The 23350-nt window shown below is 40.8% G+C and overlaps 1 protein-coding gene across 9 annotated transcripts in view; it reads left to right on the forward strand.

The window, feature by feature from the left end:
• LOC124304443 (potassium voltage-gated channel protein Shal) overlaps positions 1-22860 on the forward strand; it is a 44349-nt gene extending 21489 nt beyond the window's left edge. The window contains exons 3-7 of one of the 9 annotated variants that reach the window (XR_006908194.1): positions 4011-4199; positions 6949-7101; positions 16572-17534; positions 17627-17667; positions 18083-20640. Coding sequence is in view for 6 of the 9 variants with exons in the window: in XM_046762687.1 (XP_046618643.1) it covers positions 4011-4199; positions 6949-7101; positions 20935-21018; positions 22389-22547 (585 nt within the window). In the remaining 3 variants the exon portion in view is untranslated. Of the gene's footprint in view, positions 1-4010; positions 4200-4503; positions 4636-6948; positions 7102-16571; positions 20641-20934; positions 21019-22388 lie in introns of those variants that run through there. The other 8 variants (XR_006908193.1, XR_006908192.1, XM_046762688.1 and 5 more) reach the window with 8 other exon arrangements.
• Positions 22861-23350: the final 490 nt, after the last annotated feature.

A 23350-nucleotide genomic window follows, 5' to 3' on the forward strand; every position in this document is an offset into this window, starting at 1 on the left:
ACATTATACATATACATGTATAGTATGCTATTGGATTTATATATATGTATATATATAACTATATACATATATAAATATATATATATAGTTAACTCTAGCGGTTTAAATCTGCATTTAACTACCGTCCGGCGCCGCTTGTTAATTCCAGCTCCACGCAGTTTGTTATTGTCTTCCCTTGCGCGGGCCACGTCTTCCCATCTATATACACAGTTTACTTTTCATTCGGACGCCATATTGATACGACGATTTAATGCCAGTGCAAAACCGACTGCTTCATCTCCTACGACCTTAACCCTCCTTCCTCATTTTTTCCAACCCGATTATTGTGCAGACCATTTCATGCCGTACCGGCATAACTTTCCTCTTTACTTTCTGTAGAAAGAAACGGAAACAAAAATCTCCTCCTCTCTCCCCCTTCGGCATTTCCCCCGGAGAAATAATAAGTTGACTGCCGCAGAGGTAGTTTACTCCCCTCACCATCCCGCAATGGTTTTCTTTTTTTTCCTACTCTTTTCATGTTTTTCCCCACCACCCGTCGAGCACGCTTGCCGCAGTGATTTCATCACGGTTTCAACGGCTAACAAATTCTGCCCTTGTATATTCTGTCTTTCCACTGCTTTTGAAAAAGGAGAAAGAGAGGGGGAGAGAGAGAGAGAGAGAGAGAGAGAGAATATAAAAAATAACTAAACAAATGTTGATTTTCTTTCATTGCAAGCAGCTAGGTGCCCGCTGTTGGGTAGAATTATCCACGGACGTAGTTTTTTCCTGCAATAATACAGTCCAGCCTGTCGATGATAAATTTTTGATTAGATCTAAGGCGTCAGTATCGAGTGTCGGAAATATTGTAAATATTATTATACTGCCGAGAATATTACGTACACATACACGTATACGTACACGTATATACGAGTATACATATAGAGACAGAGAAGTGAAATTTATTTGAAGCGTTCATTTCTTCTTCTTTTTGATCACCTCTGTCCTTGGTGCCTGGTTTTTACTGGGTCATACCGCGTATAGAATATATTGATATAGAATGAACGCGATTTATAGAGAGAAATTGGTATAGAGGAAAAAAGATATTATATACGCTATAATGAAAACAGAGATTGAATAGAAATATCTTCAACCTACTTTTCTTGCGTCAAGTCGCGATACGCCTTTCATTTTATTTATTCTTGGTATCCGCTATTCGTGTTAAACGCGTATTTTTGGAAAAGAAAGAGAAATCAACAATTGCTCGTTTGAAATAACTCACGACGATCGAGGTTCGAGCAGTGCGCGTGATTTCCGGTATCGATTCGTTTCGCCGTACGCAGCACGCAGGGTATCACGGCCTGTAAATTCCTATTTAATTCATGAAATAGTACATATCGATGGCAATGGTGTGCAGCAGTGAAATGCGCAATACTGTCCCCAGATTTCGAGTGGTCATTTCGACTTTGCAAACGCAATTCCTCTCCGAAATCCGACCTCTCGGTGATGTCATTGTACGAAAATCTTGAAATTTCTAGCGAGAGTTCTTGGGGTCGTTGACTTGATCAAATCAAGTGGAGCTTTGTGGAATCGATTCAGGCCGTTTAGTTTCATATTCTACAGGGGGCAGGGAAGCGGGGTTACAAATAGCCATAAATCTTAATAGCTAAAACAAATTTGCTGCCCTGACGGGTCTCGGGCGAGGAAAGCGCCTGCATGCAGGGAAATTAATATCGTAAACATCCGGCGTTGGTTTTATTTATAACCCAGAGTTTTGCGATGTAATTTTCGCGTGCCAATAGCTGCCGAATAATAAATTAATGATGGTTAAGCTAGCTTCCGACACATGCACTCTCGTACAGGTAATCGGAGCCGCCAACTCTGCAGCATGTTGCCATCTCACAATCAGACGATTTTTACGTGCAAAAACATATTACTTTCCTTTCACCAGATACACGAATGAAAAATGCTACCGTTGTTTGATTTTCATCCGTTACCTGAAAAGTTATTATGTACCGAAGGTAAACCGTGAAATTTAGTAGATTGAATAACCGTCCGCGCATGCGCGAGCTCTGTTGTTTTCCATGCAGGACAGCCACCTTACTCTTCATTGAGGTTACGTAGGTGATGTGAGTTTGTTTAGTTCAATGGTTAAAATTATTTCAAATGGTTGACACAGTGAAAGCTGGACAAGCTTTCACGGCTAACTGACTGATGACTGCTCGGGTCATCGGAACGTCATATTGGTCATATTTATAGTTCACCCCTTAATGGAGGAGAGTTTTAAGTTTGATGCCTCGCTTCGATTAGGTTGGCTCTCCTGCCTTGCATATGAAAATATTGCCGTGGTACGATTCCGTCAACCAATAGAGTTCGATTATCTTTCGCATGCGCAGATCGTCACTCAGTCCGCTAAGTCTGTTTCCTTTCGGTACAGCCGAATTTATGCCCTCGACATCTAATACTTACACGGCTAAAAATTATTCTTAAAATAAACCCTTACCTGCCTGATACGTGGCTGCTGAAGCTCTGTAGTGCGCCTCTCGCTATATGTCGCTGTATATACTCGCCGCGCTCTTTACTTGACTTCGTCGTTTTCCTGCACCCTTTTCCTACCCCGGGTGAAACCCTCGAGCCACATGGGCGTCGTGCTCTTTGTCGGGCTCCACGAGCCGAGAGGTTAGTGCAGCTACTGTATAAAGGTGTTGTATATACGATGTTGTCGGAGAACCGGACTCCCTTAGGCGCTGCGCAAAATAACGAGGCAACAGTTATGGCCCCTGGCTCACTGGCGCTCATGTACGCAAACACGAACGCCGAACGCACACAACGGTTTTAAAGCGACGACTGTAATCGTTCCGAACTTTTCAAACATCCTTGGAAACACCCTCATCAGCAGCCTCAGCTACGATTACCTCGCTTCACTCTCTCCCGGCTCTTTAACTGGTGAAAATTTAATTGTGAAAGATGATTTATGTGAGTAAAGGCGCAGCTGTTTCCCGATTGGTCAATTCCCGTCTAAGTTCTTGCTGCTGAAAATCTAGTGCCAAGTTTTTACGAGGTATATATATGTATCGTATACATCATTCGGAAGTTGAACTGTTTTAGTTTCAAATTAGACACTGCGGCCTCATGATTTAGGGAGGTTGGCGAGGAATGCTCGCACTCGGATGTTGTCTTGAGAGGGAAATCCCGCCTTCGGACTGAGAACCCAACTTTCGTCTAGGCGGTTATGCCTACTATTTGTAGAGGAAAGTTGGGTTTCCCCCGTTCAAGATGATCCCTGCATATTTGTGCCTCTGTTGTACAAGTTGCTGGCTTGTTCCGACAACTCGCGGTAGTCTAGCCTCAGGTGTATCCTTAGGTGTTCTTGTATAGTAGGTTCTTGACCGACCTGGAGACTTGAAGAAATCCTCGTCTACACGCCCCAGCCAAGAGGGTGCTCTCTTATTCTTGCGTTGACAGTTGGGGCCGGAAGCGACACCGCTGCACGTATTCGACGAGGATATACGTATGAGACCCGGACTGTAAATAACCCATGATGTGTATTTCGAGGGAAATTGAATCGATACGACTCCGTCGAAGTGACTCGTTGAAGCGGGAAAAAGGCTTGAACTTGAATTTACGCTCGAATTTTTTTTTTCTCAACATATCCACACACACACGCACTCACATATCAATCGGTTTCCGGTCACGCCGAGGAGTTATTATAATATCATGTATACACATACCGAAAAGGCATGTTAACCTCTTCGCTTTTCGACACTTTCGGTTGTGTAGACTGGAGATAACGAAGATATATCGTCGTTCGGTATTAGTCAAAGGGGGTTAATAACCAAGTCTGAAGTTCTGTTTACCGAAGGTAAGCAGGCGGGTACTTGTGTAGCCACGGAGTCGCGAAATGCGAAGTGTAAACTTCCGTGGGATGGATATAATCCCCGCACTACCTGTTCTTAAAAGGATCTTTCGCCAGAACACATCGCTTCATTCTGAGCTCACGTCACCTCACAGCCGTCTATCATTTGCCCTTCCAGAAAGCTAGATTGGCCAGGATTCGCATCGCCAAAGCCTCCAGCGGAGCGGCATTTGTCAGCAAGAAAAAAGCCGCCGAGGCTCGCCTCGCCGCCCAGGAAAGCGGACTCGATCTTGAAGACAACTACAGGGAGGAGGACATCTTCGAACTACAGCATCATCATCTGTTACGCTGCCTGGAAAAAACTACGGTAAAATTTCTCTCACTTTATGCTTATATTTATCGTTTATATTGATATACCATACAATATCACTGTACGTATACTATGGTTATTATTGTGTTTACCGTTGTTATGGTCGTTGTTTCAAACCAGCTTGTCAATGTCGTTTTAACTTTCCAATTCGTTTTCTTTACTTTCAATATTCCTTCTCTACCTCTTTCCTTCCTTCTTGAAACGTTTATTATATGTTTCTCGCGGAATTTTACAGTGTCGATGTACAAAACAATCGCTTCAATTCTTCATTATAATTACTTCCCATTCTATCTAATCGCAGAATTCAACGCCATTAAGGTGCAGTTGCGGTCTTCAACGGGCCAAAAATGGAGCGAAATTGGCTTTACACAGCCCAGATTTTAATGGCCAATTTTTAGTAGTGTAATAAATGTCACTGTTCGTTGTGCTCTCTCCAATTCTCCCTCGTTTTCTCGTTACGGGTAAATAGAGAAAGTCGAGCTAGTGTGCGAGAGAGGGAGAGAGAGAGAAACGATGGAGAACGGATTTTCTGGATCAAAATGTCGTAATTTTCCTGTCTCAAGGGAATTCAGCGGGTATCGCGTCCACTGCAGTATTTTCGAAATAGCCACACCTAGGGATTACAATGGGTCATGCCCATACTTTTGCCATCATGTACATAGATGCCTTTGTTCATTGGACGACATGAAACAAAATCATTCCCCCCGGTCAGGTCACCTCAATACGTCTGTGCGCGAGCGAAAAACGTCACATGGTTGAATTGTAAACTTGACACTTCACATCTTTCAAGCCACCACATAAATATTAGTGTGTTCTTATTCAATGGAGGCTAATCCTCTGATGACCATAGGGGTAACAAAAGACAGTTTTTTTCATAGAATGTATGACGGTTCGTTTAATTGTTCATAATTCACTCGACAAGTTATAGAAAACACTTTATCCATAAGTTCATGCGTAGCAGATTTTCTGCAACTTTCTGCCTTGGCCTCCATGCCTATTTACTGTACATTGTATGCGTATCGGAATAACAAAGATGCTGCTTAACTTTTCGCTTTCTCGGAAGTTTAACGCAGTTGGCTCATCGCACAGCCATGGGGCAGAAAGTTGTACGCAGTGTACTGTGTTAGTGCTTTTCGCGAATTTTGTACCTACGTATGTATGTACATGCGCTCAACGATGCGCAATGTGAACAAGACTAGAGTCGGGGGGATCAGCCTTGTCGATGAAACCTTATTATTGTTATCCCTAGCTTGTCATGAAATATGTTGTGACTCACCAGAAAATTATTATCCCAATATAATACTCAGGCGATAATGAATTCTTAGTTGTATATAGTATTTTTGATAATGTTTTGTTGAAAATTTTCATTCGTATCATATACATCCTGTATCAAAATGAATATTTATACTCTGTGCTGATAAATTACCACTATCTAAGAGACCCTCGAGTAAGAGTCCGGCAAGTGCGATATAAATTTCGCGTCGAGCTGGAACCCAATTTTACATTTCAAATGCCCTGTCGCGAAACTCGATACGGGCCTTCCGGTTTGACACAAAATAGAAGATGGTGGAGCACCAAAAACCAACACCGTACTGTCTCGACTCCAACTGGAGGATCTCTGGCTCTGGTATTTGGTAACGACTATACTCCCTTAGAGTTCCTTCAATAAGAGTCGTGCCACCGCATAGCCAGTTTTCAATGGCTGTCCGGCGACAACTAGTCGCGGACTTCGATAGCGGAAAAATCAAAACTAGCTTAGACGTACTTTAACCTGCAATTTATTGGTCCTTTGCACCACAGACTTTCCCAAAGATTACAGATTATCCGAAAATGCAGTGAGTTCCTGTATCTGCGGAACGACGCATGCGCATTATTCAAGCAGCCAGAGTTATACAGTCATTTTTTTCGACAACTTTGAATGTCATTTGTTTTGACAACGTTTGCTGAACTTGAAGTGAGTTTTAACTCGGTTTGTTTGAATAAAGCGCACGCATCGTTTCGCAGGTAAATAACCTCACTGTACATCACACGATGTTTCTTAATACATGTTCCTGGTTCAGGATAGAAATACCAAGAACAATGTAACTCATCCGTTATTACAAACTGAAGTGACCTTAATTTCACCAGGCATACATTACGTGAAGACTTAATCTCAGGTTGATGAATTCATTTGTAACTACTGTACCATAACAGTTTTAGAAAACTGAATAACCAAGTGCGCATGCTTCAAGCTTTTCGTCCGTCAAGTCAGGCTAGCCAACTCTATCTGATTGCGCAATAGTTTCGATGCTATCTTCACTCGAATGCAGATCCGTCGCATTTTTGCCATCTTAAATGCTTAACGCAACATAACCTCGAAATGTTTGAGAAATTTTCTAGCCAGCATCTCTCCGGGACTGACAATGAGTTGGTCAACCTGCAACAAGCGGACGGAATATAAGGCGCGATTTGGTTAAATCTACCGATTCAGTAGTCACATGGTTTGGCGCATGCGCATTCGGATGTTCAGTTTCCTGAGATTATCACGGTACAGCCTTGATGTTCGTCAATCAATTACGTACAAAGACAGAAAAAATCTCCTACCATTTAACGATTCGTCGCGTTTTATTTTACAAACGCATCGTTCGTTCTGTAACCGTGATTCAAAGAGCGCAGCCAAGGCTCGGACATCAATGGCGGCGTGTTGGCACGACTCTTATCGAAGGTACTCTAGCAACGACTATCCTATACCCAACGCGCGTTTCAGGATCGCGAGTTCGTGGAGATGGAGGTGCCATTCAACGGAGCCCCGAAGAGGCCCGGATCTCCGTCCCCGCTGACGTCGCCAGCTCACAGCACGGCGTCACGTGGAGGGCTGCTGCGTTCCTGCTGCGGCAGGTGTTACCCTCAGCGATATCAGGTACGCGGTCAGCAGCACATTCTCGCGTCAACCACCTCGATCAGCGACCTTCAATCAGCTCCCGCCCCGTCATCGTCATCGCCCTCGCACAATTCCCCGCATTTCACCCAATTACCGACCGCCAATCACCCACCGTCCCATCTCCTAGACTCCGCTAACTCCGTAAGCTCAGAAGCCATCGCCGTCGCTACGACGACAACCTTACCGAGCGTCGCTTTTTACGATCCTCGACGTCCCCAGACAATCGGTGGTGCCCCGTGCAGTTCTTACAACGAGACACCCGTCTGAATCTTTTTTTTTTTCTTCTTCAAATTCACTCAATCACTCACTCACTCATTCACTCACTCACTCACTCACTCAATCATTCATTCGTATTTTAGAGGTTTTTTTGTTATTTTTTTATCTATCGAAACCACCTTGTTGAAAACGAAAATCTTTTTCTTTTACGTCACTATTATCGTACCTTCAATATAACGAATCGACGCTGATCAATAATATCGTTACTCACAGAAAGAGGGAGAGAAAAAAAAAAAAAACTCGTATCTTGTGTTTGTTTTTCTATCTTCTGCTTTGTTTCAACGTGGCTTGACGCCGAGCGTCGCCTTGGAAGTATGCAGTCTATGCCCTAGAGATGATAGATAGGTAAATAGATAGATAGATAGATAGATAGATTGGCTCGTACTTTGCACGTCTGTATGAGACTGGTAATTTAATAACAATAATGATATACATATGATATAATACATAACATAGATAGTGTAGTATCGTATAACAAACAGTATCGCAATTATTGACACGGTTATTGTTACTGTGTAAGTAATAATCGTTCTGATCGTTATTTCATATCACGAGGCGAGAATGTTGACAGCGATTCGTGACGAGAAGCGAAAAATTCGAGTGGCGTATTAGCTGTCCAGAACTATACAAACGTTATATTTTATCCGCATTTGTTTACGCCATCCGGGAGACAGACGTGTATACAAATGTGTTTTCCGCAATCAGAACCAACGATTTTTCATCCAAATGACCCAGAATTTAACTGGCACATTACACGGTTCCACTGCGGAGGCAAACAAATGGTTCACCAAGAGAATAATCTCAATTCCTGATCGGATTTAATTCTAGACTCGCTAATTAACACAGTTCCAAAAATTTCGAGAGGCAGTTGTTTCGGCTTTCGTTCACTTCGCAAGCCTGCTATATACCATAGACGCAGAGCATGGGACTGCGCATTTCCTGTACTGTCTGTGGTAACACCAAAAGTGAGACGGAAGGAAACACGGCCAATGTCTGTCTCTTTCTAAGCATTTGACATTGGTCGTTGGTCGATGGCATACGAGGATAATTATTTAAGAATCGATGCAATATATTTCGCCAGAATTTATGAGGCTTAAAAAAAGAGTTTATAACTGCGAGGAGATGAAAAACCTCGAAGATCGTTTCATAAACAAATCAAATGTCACAACGTGATGTTAATTTCTTGTGTTTAAACATGCCCACATTAATAGTTAATTGATACAATGAACAGAGGAAAGAAACTGTTGTTTGATGAGATAAATTTAAAAAGGAAAAATATTTTCTCCGTACTCAACACGCAATTTCTTTTTTCTATCAATTTTGGAAAGAATAATCTGACATCAGGGTTACGTTTCTGGTTAGAAAGAAACAGATTTTGGCCGCGTGCGTTTCTGTCTCTTTTTCCGAATACGCAGTCCTCGCTCTACATGTAATAAAACAAATATTTCTCGTTTAAAAATCATGCTTTGAGATCGACTTTACGCGTGTGTTAAGGGTAACTATTCCATTATCAGTATACATATAACTTTGCAGAAGAGTATAATTTACGAGAATGGACGAAATTTGTGTTTTCATCTTGAAAAAATAAATTTTTCTATCGCGTATAATGTGTAACTCGTATACATTACACAGCACACATATCTGATCCATAGTGTATAGGAGCATCAAATTATCCATCATTAGATACATAAATTAAAATCTGCTAGGTATTCAACAAATTATCATATATAAGTATATTTAATATTTCATCTTTGGTACTGTGAATTTTTCAATTCTACATGTTATAGGTATATTATTATAATATATATATATATATATATAAATGTGTGCGATTTTATCACGCCCAAGACTTCGTGCCAAAGTTGCAGGAATATAAAGACTTTCAACGGTATTCTAAACCACGGGCCTTTCTTCACAACGGCTTCACATAATCATTGAAAATATTATTTAATGTTGTAAGAATATATATATATACGAGTATAATGCAAATGTCACGAGTCAAGCGTCATATCAATATGCAGCATACACAGGTAAAAAATAGAGAAATATAAAATATGAGAAGAAAGATCGGTACGAGGAATCAAAAACATATATATATAAAATTTAAACAATAATATTGATCAGGATATTAACGATAGTCATTCAACATATTCGGTAATATTATATTACTATAGTTAATATGAAAATATATAGATACCAGTAATAAAAATAACAATTTCACTGCATGCGCGCACACTTAACATGATTCTTATTAAGTGACCGGTTAAGTTTGTGAAAATTGATCGTATATTCTCAGTTACGACAGAGAAAGATATATCACTATATATATACATATATAATGGCTAATCAGTTTAATATAATTAGTAGCATGCGGGAGTTCATAGGTAGGTATGTAATATGTATACATATATGACGGGGTTAGTGCAAAAATGGTATAAGTGCATGTTTGCTCAATCTGAAATATTGACGTTAAAAATTATAAACCCTTTCGAAATTCCCAGCTAGGGTGGGACGACGCTTTTATATATTGGAATGTCTAGAAAAATAGTATATTATTTTGTAACCCAAATTCTCTTTATTACAATAATTCACCTATACTGACAATACCTTGAATTTTATACCCCTTTTCACAAATATTTCTTGCCATTTCAGTGTCACAATTCATTAAGAATATAATAATCGAGAATTGTAAGCTCGGTCCGGTTTAAGGAAAGACGCTTCGAGTGCACTTGTACCGTTTTTACACCAAGCGATCTGAACTTTTTAGTTACAAGCTACAATGATGCCCAAATGAATGACGCAGTCGAACTTCAACTGACGTAAACGATTTTTTCTCTAAAACAGAGCGGTTTTAAGTGTACGAAACCATGCTTAGCTCGGATTATTCAAACTTGTCTTTTACACACCCTTTTCGCACTAACCTCCATATACGTATATATGTTATATGTATTACAATCTATGCATACGGAAAATATACCATATGTATAAATACTGCAGTGTCGCAGTGTGATACATGTATGTATATATAAAGAAAGAATCGAGGAAACGAAAGAAGAAGAGAAAAATGGATAAGAAATTTTTGGACCAAGAGATCAGATTCGACCGTGATGAATAAAAGAAAGAAAAAAAAAAAAACGCTATATACATGTATAATACGTATAAACATAGTATATTACATATTAGTAATCGCACGTTAAGAGACGTCTTCCATTTGCGTTCTAGGCTTTCAATTGTTTTACCCCTTGACCCTCGGAGACCCCGCCCCACCCCCCCTTATCACAATTTCTCAAGAAAAGGAAAAAAAAAAAAAGTAAATAATAATCCCTCGTCTTCCATGTGGGGTGGTGGTGATTCCTTGTTGTTTTTTTTTTCGATTTTTCATCTTCTTCTTCTCTTTTATAAATTTTTCTTTCACATATCAATATATTTGTTTTCATCTCGTCGCTGCATGAAAATATCGTTTTGAATACCTCTTGTCGAGTTGAAACTGCACGTGGCTTCGCCCCCCCCCCCCCTCTCCTCCTGCCCCCCCCCCCCGCCCCCCGTTAATTAGAATTTCCCTTGTATCTCAATTTAGCGTAATACCTCGTTATATCCACCCACATAATCTCCTTGTCGGGATATTTTGTATAACGTTGAACCGTTTAAAAGGTTTCTTCGAATAATTGATATGAACACCCGTAAATAACGATATAGACATCAGGTGTTTACCCCAGAATATATATTACTAATTATACGTTATATATATGTGATAATATATATATATATATTATGCGAGGGTGCAGAGATATAGAAAATAATGAGGACGTGATGATTTTTTGATTATACGTATGTAAGCCGTTATAGATACGCTAAAAGGAAACGTGAAATATGCGTCTAGCGACTCGGAGCCGTAGCCTGAAACGCAGACTCGGATCCTTTGATCTTCGACCATTACGTTACCTTACGTTACATTTCACCGATGTATCGCCTCTTTATCTCATGGTTCGTACGCGCTAGCGCTTCTTTAATGTAACGTTACGACGATCCACGGATACACGGATCATTGCGACGGATCGGCGGGGCTACGTCATCGAAACGTTGGAATTATAGACATTGGAATAATGGCTGTTTCAATCGAATCTTGTCTCGCTAGTTTTACGTCGATACAGGGTATACCGAGTTAGGTTTTACACGTTCCGCATTACCGGCCAATACCGACTGTCGGTAACGTAGACCGAAGCGAGATTGTCCAGCTTTGCCAAAAACAAAAAAAAAAACGTCGAAGAATCTATGAGGAATGGCTGAAAACTTGACTGGAAAATGTATATTGCACGAAAGGATAAATTTCTCGTTGAGTTGAGGCCACAGATTAATAGCTAGAAAATTTATTAACACTGTTTTCGAAACGTCTGTTTAAATTCAAATCCTGCACGCACATACTTACCGTATCGTATTTACAACCGAATGTGACAGTATAAATGCATGGGGCCTGAAACATTTCGTTGAATGAATTTATTGTAAATAATCACGAGCAAATGCATACACACACACACACACGTACACACACATAGTTTGTTACTAATCGTCACTTTAGATCAATGGATTTTTTGCATTTTTGGCAATCTGTGGCAGACGTTCAGGCGGGATAAGTTGACGGGCGCTTTTTTCTTAGTAATACCCTGTATCGATGCTACTGGAATGTGTTTCGATGGTTTCTCATTCGTTTATCGCACATTTATTAAATAAGCTTGTTTCGACGTGATAGGTCGACGTTCGGTCGTGCGACGATACTCTATCAGATTAGCATCAATTGGCGCAATGAAAAAGGCAAAAAAGAGGAGGGGGGGGGGGGGGGGAGCCCAAAAGTAAGAGGAGGTAATGAAGCGACAACTAAGACTCGATATATATATATATATATATTTATATATCGATATTTAAACACATATGCATATATATAAATCTATAATAATTAAGTATACGTAGTTAGTCGATAAGGAAAGGATCAATCTTATCTTGTTGACTTATGAAATTTTATTCGTGCATAAACGATGATATTATTATAAATAAATAGTAAATTACTCGGAGCTAGATCGCGCCTAAATTCAAGGTACAATTATCACGACATAAATAGGCTTAACGACTATACTTGAAGGTATTGTTAAAGCTTAGACTTACGTCGAAAAAAGTAAAAAAAAAAAAAGAAACGTTCCTTTGACAATCGTGTACAGGTCGTTCGTTCGATGTTGTGTATATAGATAATCGCTGCGTTTTAATTTTAAACGATCATATCTAGCCATACCTACGTGTGTGTATATTTAACATATTCGATGACGTGATGTTTCCCACTATAATTCATTTGTGACGCTTTAAGCCCATGATTTTTAAATGATAATATCTTACGCCTTTTTAACTCGAGATATATTAATATTTAAATTATACATTATATATAAAGATATACCTTAAAATAGTTAGAAACTCTCAGCTACAATCTCATCATGGACCAATTTGAGAATATCATTAAAATAGTACAACTGAGCGTCTATATAAAATATATTACATATATACGGGATCAGTTGAAAACGCAGGGCAAAATATTGAAAATCTGAGGTTATCGTAATCTTACGTAAATATGCCCATGAGATAAGGAATACGAAAGACAAAACGTGAAAAAGAAACGTGACTGATGAAACTTTTTGGTTAACACATTATATACCATCATCCATGGTTTTGATTTTTTTTTTTGATTATCATCGTTACGTCTCTGGTTAAACGTTGTTATTAAAATTTATTGGCTTTTACACATATATATAAATATATAACTACGATCAAAACATTCCATGACAGCGGGCTGCGGTAAAAGTATAATATACCCAGAGTTGTCAAACTCATTTCAAGTGAAAAAAACATTCGAGCGAAAAATAATAAATTCGAAAACAGCCAATTATCATCGCGCATCGCCGTATTGTTCTAGACGTCTGTTGGGCTCTGATCGATTATTACATGTATATTCGAAAATAGAACGAAAGGGAGAAAAGCTAGCGAGATATGGAGAACAGAAGAGAAACAGTCGGCTAAGTCTTCAAAAGAAAAAAAAAAAAAAAATTAAATAATCCTGGTGAAAATCTTTATTCAATATTCCATGAGAATAATGAAAAATGTTTTGCTGAGATGCTTGAATTTCGATACGCAAAAGTTTCGATACAAAAAATGTGACAAAAATAAGTGATATTCCTCACAATTTGAGTATGAACATATTTGTTTGATTCGCGTAATCTTACTTTCACTTTCATTTCAAGATTGATGTTTTTTTTTTTTTTTTGTTTTGCCAAAGAATATATGGATAAAAATATGCACCAGGAAGGCTGAATAACTAGAAAGAGGAACGAAAAACACTTGTGTAGTATGAAAGATTGTTTATCGAAACGCGATGAGTAGAGAAATAAAAATACGTTGCATAACTCTTCGTCACTTGGCATCAAGGATGAAAATATTTGGTGGTGTTTAGATTTTTCTAACAATATCGCATCAGAGTAACGAAGTGGGATGAAAAAATTTTCAATACACAACACAGTCGATTTGGATGAGCGAGACGGAAGCAAGTGAGAGAGGGAGAGAGAGAGAGAGAGAGAGAGAGACAGAGAGAGACAGAGAGAGAGAGAGAGAGAGAGAGAGAGAGGGCTAAAGGAAGACTGAGAGAGTGTAAGAGGGGAATGTTTTTACAACTTACGTCATAGGACAGGTATGTGCGATAAGAATTTTTGTTTATAGAATCTATCCGATGTGTTATAGGTTGTTAAACCGTTTACAGAACGTTATGCCAGCATATCTTGCATCATACTATAAGTGTCCACGATTTAAGGATTTGCCGGACGTACAGTCGGGTTGAAAAAATGGTTGAAACAAAAACGTTATAATTATTTTATAATTTTTTAACGAAAAATCAACATTGCTTGTGACCAATTCTGATCAGTAACAGCTCATTTTGTATGCGAATGAGTTATATTTTGGGCAGCAATTATGTAGTTATTATCGAGTCAGAAAAAAAAAGTAGTAGGATAATGCGATCATTCTAAATTCGTTAATAATATGGTTATGACGGTTGAAATTCAGTGTTGAAAAATTCTTTAACGGATCACAGGGACTTTGTCTTTAAATTATATTTTATTTGATATGGTTCAGTGAAACTTGGTAAACTTCACTGTTCACTCTTGTTTTCGTTCCAATACATTTTTAAGCTAACTGTACGTACGTTAAACCTAATTATCAGTATCCCGTGGATGGAGTCAAGTTAAACCATATGCTACATACTTTTGAACATTTTATTACCATCGTTTTTTCACCGTCTTCTTCAATCGCGTAATATCGCCGGATTTCACGCACGCAGACTTGAATATTTTACTTCCGTATCATATGCGTATATATATATATATATATATAATAAAATTTTTAACGAAGGTATTCTCGTCATGTTTTAACGAATCTCGGTGTTACGCGCGTTGGCATTCTCAACTTTTAATTACCTGGCAATTAATTAGTTGGCTGCAGATTTTTAGAGTGCACGCCCGACGAGTTCCGCATTTCGATTCAAAGTCAAGCTCGCCCATCATCATTGTTTGCAACGCGTAGCTTGTGCATAATACGCTGCATAATTTACAGCGGATCGAGATACGTGAGAAGAACTGTACCATCCGTAAGGCTTTTCATTTCCGCATATTTTCGACGTCGTTAACGTAACGTACACGCGTATAGAATTTATACCTCGAATCGGAAACTGCATATGACAGATAATTGTACGATCGATATATTCATTGTCTAGACATGGCTCATTTTATGGGGTCGGGATTTACTGTTTGATCCGTGGTTATTATTATTATCATTACCATCATCGTTGTCGGTTTTATTATCAATATTGTTATATTTATTATCACTCTATCGCACCAAGGAATTTTTTTTTCCGCCGATACTATTCTCGCCCGGTCGGCATTATGTCTGTGCCTCTCAACGTTTCTCAAGATCTCTTCAGAAAATATAACGAACCTCTGAGATTCGCGCAGTTGCGGGTCAAAGTGAACCAACCAAGGTTTTTTATCCGCCAGGCTGCGATTTACCGCCGTGAATCACTGAAGGGGAGTTTGTAGAAAAGAAGCAGGGTAAAAAAGGCGCCGTAAAGAATTTTAGATCTGCCTTCTTATTCCAGATCTCTGAATGTATCTCAGAATGAGTAACCGGACGAGCGCCATTTTATAACAGGGTGGAGTCAATGCCTGCAGGAAGTTCAGCCGGGCAAACCACTTCCGTCGATAATTGCAGGGGCGGTTTTCTCAACTACTTCGGCCCCGCCCTTACAGCCCTTCATTAGGCAATCTAACTGCGAATTAAATTGCCCGGTATATTCTGATTTTCAGACAAATTTTCGAATGTCCGTCGTTACAGTTTGAATCCGTTCGAAAGTACTACGATTAGTTGGGTTCTCGACCGCAGGTGGCGCCCGATCGGGGAGGGGGGAGCTAAAACGACAGTCGTTCATGCGCCACCGAACGGGAAGGATCGACGGTTGTGAAAACAGTTGCCTGGCACCTGTCCACCTTTAAGATCACCGTATCATTTTTTTCATTGCCTTCTCATATTCATTTTTTACGCCTTTTCGTTTCCTACCATGAACAGAGATGCATACATTTGCAAGTTAAAAATTACGAAGAAGATTAACACTACGCATTGAGAAAAATTTCATTTGTTATGGTTACCTGAAAATTCTAGTCAACGGGGCATCGTAACGATTTAAATATTCTTCGTATCGCAAGAAAATGTGGTACAAGTAGATGTTTAGTGTGATTGTACGTAGTTGTCAATGCTACATACTAGATTTTCTTGATTCGGTTGAAAAACTCATTTTCATTTTATACATACTCAGAACTGTGTTGTTTGATTATTGTAAAAAATAAAAATAGTCAAGGACCGTACAAGTGGTGACCGCGACTATAAATTTCTCTCGGTGTGTATATTAAAAAAATTTCACAAATTGATGAACATTACACAAATGAAAAACTTTTAGATTGAATGTGCCATGATACAATTGTGGTAATGATTAATTATTTTCATTATTATTAATTCAGTTTTCTTTCTGTTTCTATTCTTCTTCTTCTACTTCGTGACATCTTTTATCGTACCTTCACGGATTTGTTCGCGCTTAGGATCGACGCGTGTCACCCGAGGATGGAAGGAAGGAACGTCGCGTAAGTAAATGTCGACACGCGATCTACAACAGATGATCACGATGTGTGTACTCACAGTGTCATGTTGTTCTTGTGAAAAAGCCACCTTCCCAGTAAGCCATACGTGTTGCATATCGTACGTTGTACTCAATGCGAGGCAAAGTAATAATAATAAATTATAAAGTAGCGCTAGTATCCAAGTATCATTCCTCATTCTCGGTGTGCAGACAAACATTAAAGTGTATACAATGACCAGAAACCTTCAGGCACTGTCTTTGGTCCAACTGTTGCTGTACACTCCACTGTATACGTCTGTGTTCACAGTTCCTTTACGTACATCGACAGAGATGTAATATTTATCATATTACTTCTATAATTACTGAAATCGACCGAGGGCTTAGCGCACCCTCAAGATACCCAGGTGAGATAAGAAACTGTATCTATCTTAACGGGCAGTTATCGAAGTCCCAAGCATTAACCCAAAATTAGCTCGTCGTTCCTGGTGATAATTTATATTGGGACACATTATACACCCTAAATTCCGTAGGATATTCGATAACTGTTGAATTGGATCATCCGCGTTATTTGTGCAACAACACTTCGCCAGTCAAAATTTACACGTGACATTCTCTACACACTGTTTATTCCCCGGGATTGTTTCGCGGCAATCCTTACAGGATTACTCTAACCCGTTTTGCAATCCTTCGAGTCCACTCTGTGACCCGGAATTCTGGGCATTGAAATCCTCTCTTCAAACTTGTGCCCATCCTACCGCACCACTGATTTCTATCGAGTTATAGGCGGCTCCCTCCCGGGGGCTTATTTAAAGTAGGCCATCGCCTCTATCTTCGAATCGTACAACTTCGGGTCACCAGTGATAAAAAGTGACTGGCAACGCGTTCTGCGCCCGGTGATGTAAGCTGATACCTGTGGTCGTCACAGGTGAGTATGTTCGTAAAGCTAATTACATTCCCGAGTACGAGGCGTGCTGCTGCAGCTGTGGCTTTGATAACAATTATTGTTAATGTTGACAGGGGTGACCAAGGATCGGGAAAGCTAAACGATTTGTTTACGGGTGAGTTCAGGTAAACTCGCAGACTGGCCTTTCTATGTTTGTCTAGTTTCCCGTCCTCCGCAGTCAAACTTTACCTGTGACCTCGTCACAATGGAGGCGCAACCACTCGGAGTGTAGAAAATTAACACCGCTGGTTGTGAGTAATATCGTGCAGAACGGTAAAACGTTCGGTCCGGTGCACAATGCTCGTTGTGGAGCCGGATTTATCGTTGACCGTACCGCGAAGTTTCACGTCACAGTCCATCGGCACGGTGCTTCAGGCTCAATCAGAGTCTCTTCTGTGTCAACTTCTCTGTGCTTTGGCGTAACTCAAAAGCCAATTTTGGCGGTTAAATAGGTAGAAGGAATGCAGTTCTTTGACTCTGTTCAAGCGACCTATACGTTCTAACGTTATTTTTCTCCTACAAATTCACAGGGTGAAGTCTGATCTGACATGCCGGTTCCGTCATTCGACAAAGCGTATGGGTTCCGTTATTTCAGAAACGTGAGGACGACGCGCCAATTACACAGTCAAGAACGGAGAAACATCTTCATCGGGTCCGACGTTAATTGCCATCTGTGCGATGGACAAAGAGACTCGGCGAGAAAAACGAGGAGTATCTCTTTAGACGTGGTTGCGAATGAAATCGATATAGCAGGAGGGATAATGGGATCACCGGTCATTCTTTACCGTCAGATGAGACAGACCCATATAATCCTCTCCTTTCAGCTATTGTCGTTGTGATGTCATTGGTGATGCGTTACTATCGCCATTCGATGGTCGTCAGAACGGAATGGACTTGAAACGTTTCCACGATAAAGACGGATCTGCGGGGAATTTGCGAATTGTCATATTAATTGTAGTTGACTTAGTGCATTCCGGACACTATAATACCAACGAATAAAAGATGAGATCCGCCTCGTGGTCTTTTTTACCTTTGCATCCGTCGATAAGGACCGGGTGGACATAAAGTCTGCTGCTCGGTTCGCCATCGGTCCTTTCAGTCCCAATTGAATTAAGTAGGAAATCATATCTCGCCGTCCTCCCTCCCGAACAACGTGCGCACGGTACTTCAACGCGCGGCCATCAAATTCTGTTTCCTAACCTAGGTAATAATACTGGAGCCCCGTGAAGGGGATAAAGAAGTATCAACTTCTTTCACTTCTTCGAACATTCCACCCCACTTTCATCATTTACCACTGTCTGAGCTCCTCACGACAGAAAGATTATGTAGTGTAGGTCTAGGCGTAGCATTTAGGCGCAGCGAGTTTTTTGGGGGGTGGAAATCGGGCCGAGTTATAGTGGATCGAGGAGAATGATTACCGGGAAGAAACGGTGAAAGTTAGTAGATTGAACGTCAGACTGCGCATGCGCGAGCTTTATCGGATTTTCATGCAGGCTGGCCACCTCAAGCTTCTGCTGTCACAATTGACTTACGGAGAGTGTGTGCAGGGTGATTCGAACTTTTTGCCAGGTTAAGTAGATCTCTCATGCTTCATGTAGCTATTCCGAAAGTCTTGGGAAACTTTTATTGTTAACCGAATTACGGCTGATGGCCAAGTACGAGAACAACATAATTTCAAGTCACCACTTAACGCGGGAGAGTTTGACATTTCGTACCACTTTTTGAGTAAGTTGGCACTCCTGCCTTGCACACTCGGTAAAAACATTGCCGCGATACGATCTTACCCGCAAATAGATCTAATTATTTTTCGTATGCACGGTCAGTCACTCAACCCGCTATGTTTCACCGTATGTACAGTAGAGAGCAAATGACGAGTCGAGAGTGAGAGACAGAGAGAGAGAGAGAGAGAGAGAGAGAGTGCGAAAGGGCGAGGAAGGTAGTGTGCGAATGGGGGGATGAACGTGGTGGGAAATATGGAATGCGAGAGAAAGAGGAGAACCGACGAAGCTCTAGCGGCCGACAATGTAGCGTGTGCTTTGGGTGTGGATTTCAGCAGGCGTACAGTCAGTACATCCCGGCGACTAGGGCCCAGGTTTCGGGCGGCCCAGGCGGCGGGCAGACGGGGGTCGCCATGGACGGCACGTATCTGGTCGAGGCCTCGTTTTGAACGAGGAGAGCGCTTCTCGTAGACACGTCTTCCTCGTAAATCCCACCGCCTAAGAGAAAAGAAAAGAATGACGAAAAGACGGAAAGAATTTGAAAACAAAAAAAAAAAAAAAATAATAACAAATGAAAAGAAATAAACTACAGGAACACGTACAAACATTATACGTTTTAAGAAACATCATGCACTCACAGATCAACGAATACACCCGAGTCACACATTATACACGCACACACGTACGCACATTCGAATAAAACAAAAAAAAAAAAAAAAAACCACACCAAAAAATCATGCATACATACATACATATACATGTATACGTATAACGAAAAATAAAAATGAAGATATGATTAAAAATTTCATTAAATAAGGAAAACCGAGAGACCGGATGTGCGGAGACACGCAGACGTTGCATAACGTAATAAATTTAGAAAATTGCAACGAGACGACAAAAAAAAAACACAAACAAACAAACACACAACATTCAAACGAACGACAAACTCCGAATGCTCGATACAGATGACAAATTTCAAAGATACACGCAAAAAAAAAAAAAAATAAGTAAAGAAAAGAAAAAAAGAATTCAAACGGCAAACCACCGCACCTCACCTCACTCAATCAATTCTTCTATTTCCCTATTTCTCTGCCACCCGCGTTCGACGACGCCGTTGGACTCGACAACGCCCCGTTTCTTCTTCTCTTCTTCGACGACGACAACAACGACAACAACAACAACAACAACAACAACAACGGATGGGAAATTCCGCGTGCACTTGATCTCGTGTGCGTGAACGTCGTATGAACAACTGTCCAACCTGCCCCGCAATGGCTTCTCCCTCCCAACGACAACGACGATGGACGTACGCGATTTTTATCCGGTGTGATACACGTACAAAACGATAAAAAAAAAAAAAAAAAAAACAATACGACAAAAAATATGTTTCACACGCTTGATCGCATTGGACGATGACGATATCGCCGTCGCCCCGAATTAACCATTGATTAAATGTATATACATATACATACACATGTGTACAACGACTAACCGTAACGTACACGAATACGAATTACGAACGATTCATTTGTAACCAACGTAACGGAAAAAAAAACAAAAAAAAAATCACAACAACTGAAAAATGAAAAATCAATCAAATTATCACACGAACTAACATGTCGTTGTCTCGGAACAACGAACAATCGTCGTTGAAACCCATGAAGAGCTTGTCGTACCGGATCGCGTCCAACATGAGCAAGGACAGAGTGGTCCTCGTTTACGGCGACCGTATACAAGTGCGGAAAAAGGTAAAACCAAAAGAAAGAAGAGACTCTTCTTCTCCAGCCGCACTATTATGTATATATATATACATATATATATCTATATATATATATATATATATATATATATATATATATGGGGGGACTCGCTGGACTTTGCAAGCGAGCCTCTTCGCATCTGCCTGAGCTGCCTATCGCCTGTCTCTCTGCTATTGCTTATACGTATATTATACTTACGTGCCATACATCCGCACAGCTGCATTCTCGGTGCCGCATCTGCATCTGCATATGTACCTGCTCTGGAGCCCAGTTTCCGTATTTATCTCACACACATCATACATATACTAAAACTTTTGCCCACGTTCGCCGACGACCAGCCCTCGTCGTACAGCTTTTGTATGAAAACGGACGTGCGGTATTTCGCATCGCTTTAAACTTGCTACCACCACTCTACTGCTTCCAGCTGCCATTGCTACTACTATCCACTAACCACTACCAATGCTATATATATCTATTGTACGGTACCGTAAGGTATACATGTATACGCATATAGTAGTTTACTATCGTCTGCATCGCCTTGGCTTTTATTCGGTGCGTCGTTGTCGCTTATTGTCTAACTATATATTCTCTCTGTATGTAGACATATGTATGTGTGTTAGGTACCTACCTCTCGCTTGACGTTCTTTCTCCCACCTATATGCACTTGATTCACACCGCACCCGGACAAATACGCGTCATATCCACACCTGACGTAGGTGTCTCTACCTTGCCTGTCGCACCGCTTTCTAGTATATTATACTATACATACTCTGTGTACAATAGAGATTTATTTCGTTGTAGAGGCGTTTAGAGTACTCTTACCTTTTGCCGTACATATATATATGTATGTATATATTTTCTTTATACGTTTTAATACAAGTACACATGTTATACCTCTAAGTAGTATTTTAGGTCTACGTTTTACATCCCTCGTTGTGATTACCTTTGTTTTTTTACCCCCTTTGTTTTCACCTGCACACTACCGAAGAGCAGATTTGCAAATTACTCCACTTTTCATCTATCCGCATTGTATAGGTATGTGTGCTCTTATAAATTAAAAAAAGAATAAAAATTCAAACACCAAATTCCTGAAACTCTTTCACTTGGTGAAAAAAACGCAATAGATACCTACGTTTTTTTGTTTTCTTTTGTTTTTTTGGAATCATGTCTACTTTTGTAGCTCAAGAAGAAGGCGGGATGATTTCTCTCTTCCCCTCGATTAAATTTCGCGTACCGAGTGGTAAAGATACAGTCACGTATGAACGAAGATAATTGCGGTGGAGGGGAAGAGAGCGTCGAAATTGGTGCGGTATGTATGTGTGTTTCGCAATGCCAATATGCTTCCCGAACTGTTTCAGGATCTTAAGAAGCGTGGTTCCCACACCTGCGACATGCAGGCACTTCAGCCACTTTCGGTCCCGACAGCGACCTCGACCTGCACCGGCGCCGGAACCACTTCGGGAACCGTCCCAGCACTTACTTCCGGTTGTCAGCCCTCGCTGTCCGAACCGGCCTGAGCCGTTGCCGACTAAGAAAAGCAACGTGGAGTTGACGCGGTGACATTACACAATCGGCGATCAAAGACCAGAGACCAAGACGACGTTCCTCATTGTCCATCCATCCCTTCTTCCCGAGCCTCTTGCGATCGAATCCTCGATTAACGCGATATCGAGACGAAAAATCGCGGCCCAGGATATTCGTGGAAACACCTCGTGGTGTCGTCGTTGTCATACATGAGAGAAGAAAAGTAAGAAATATACGAAGGAAACTCCGTGTGATATACAGAAAAATATAATATGTTATAGCGGTAATGTTATATGATGGGGAGGGGGGGGGGGGAGGGGGGAGGAGGGATGGGATTCGTGCTTAAGAGACGAGTTATGAGGGTGACAACAAGGAGGCTCGTGCCCATTTCTCGGCCACTTCATCCGGGAAATAGACAGCAATGGGAAGGGGGTGGCGAGACGATTCCATTCTCGAAATGCTTTCTCGTTCTTAGTTACTCTCTCGTTCCCCGTCCTACGGTTCATCATCCGGGTACTCTGAAGGAACGGGAGCTAGAGAGTTCTCGGTACCTAAGTTTAGAGACTAGCGTACGAATTGCGTACCTCCCCCCCCCCCCCCCCCCCCTGGTAGACAATACGACCGAGATATCGATCAGACGAGGAGGGAATTGAGGAGAGATGGAAGGGCCAAGATAAGAACCCGTCGCAGAGAATTTCGCCCCCCCCCCCCCACCTCCATCCTCCTCTTCTTCCTCATCCCCCCCCATTCATCCGCCCCTCTCGTTGTTTCTGAATTGATGTTAGCTGCATAGTAG

This window comes from Neodiprion virginianus, chromosome 5 (genome assembly GCF_021901495.1).
Source record: "Neodiprion virginianus isolate iyNeoVirg1 chromosome 5, iyNeoVirg1.1, whole genome shotgun sequence".
NCBI classification, from domain to species: domain Eukaryota; kingdom Metazoa; phylum Arthropoda; class Insecta; order Hymenoptera; family Diprionidae; genus Neodiprion; species Neodiprion virginianus.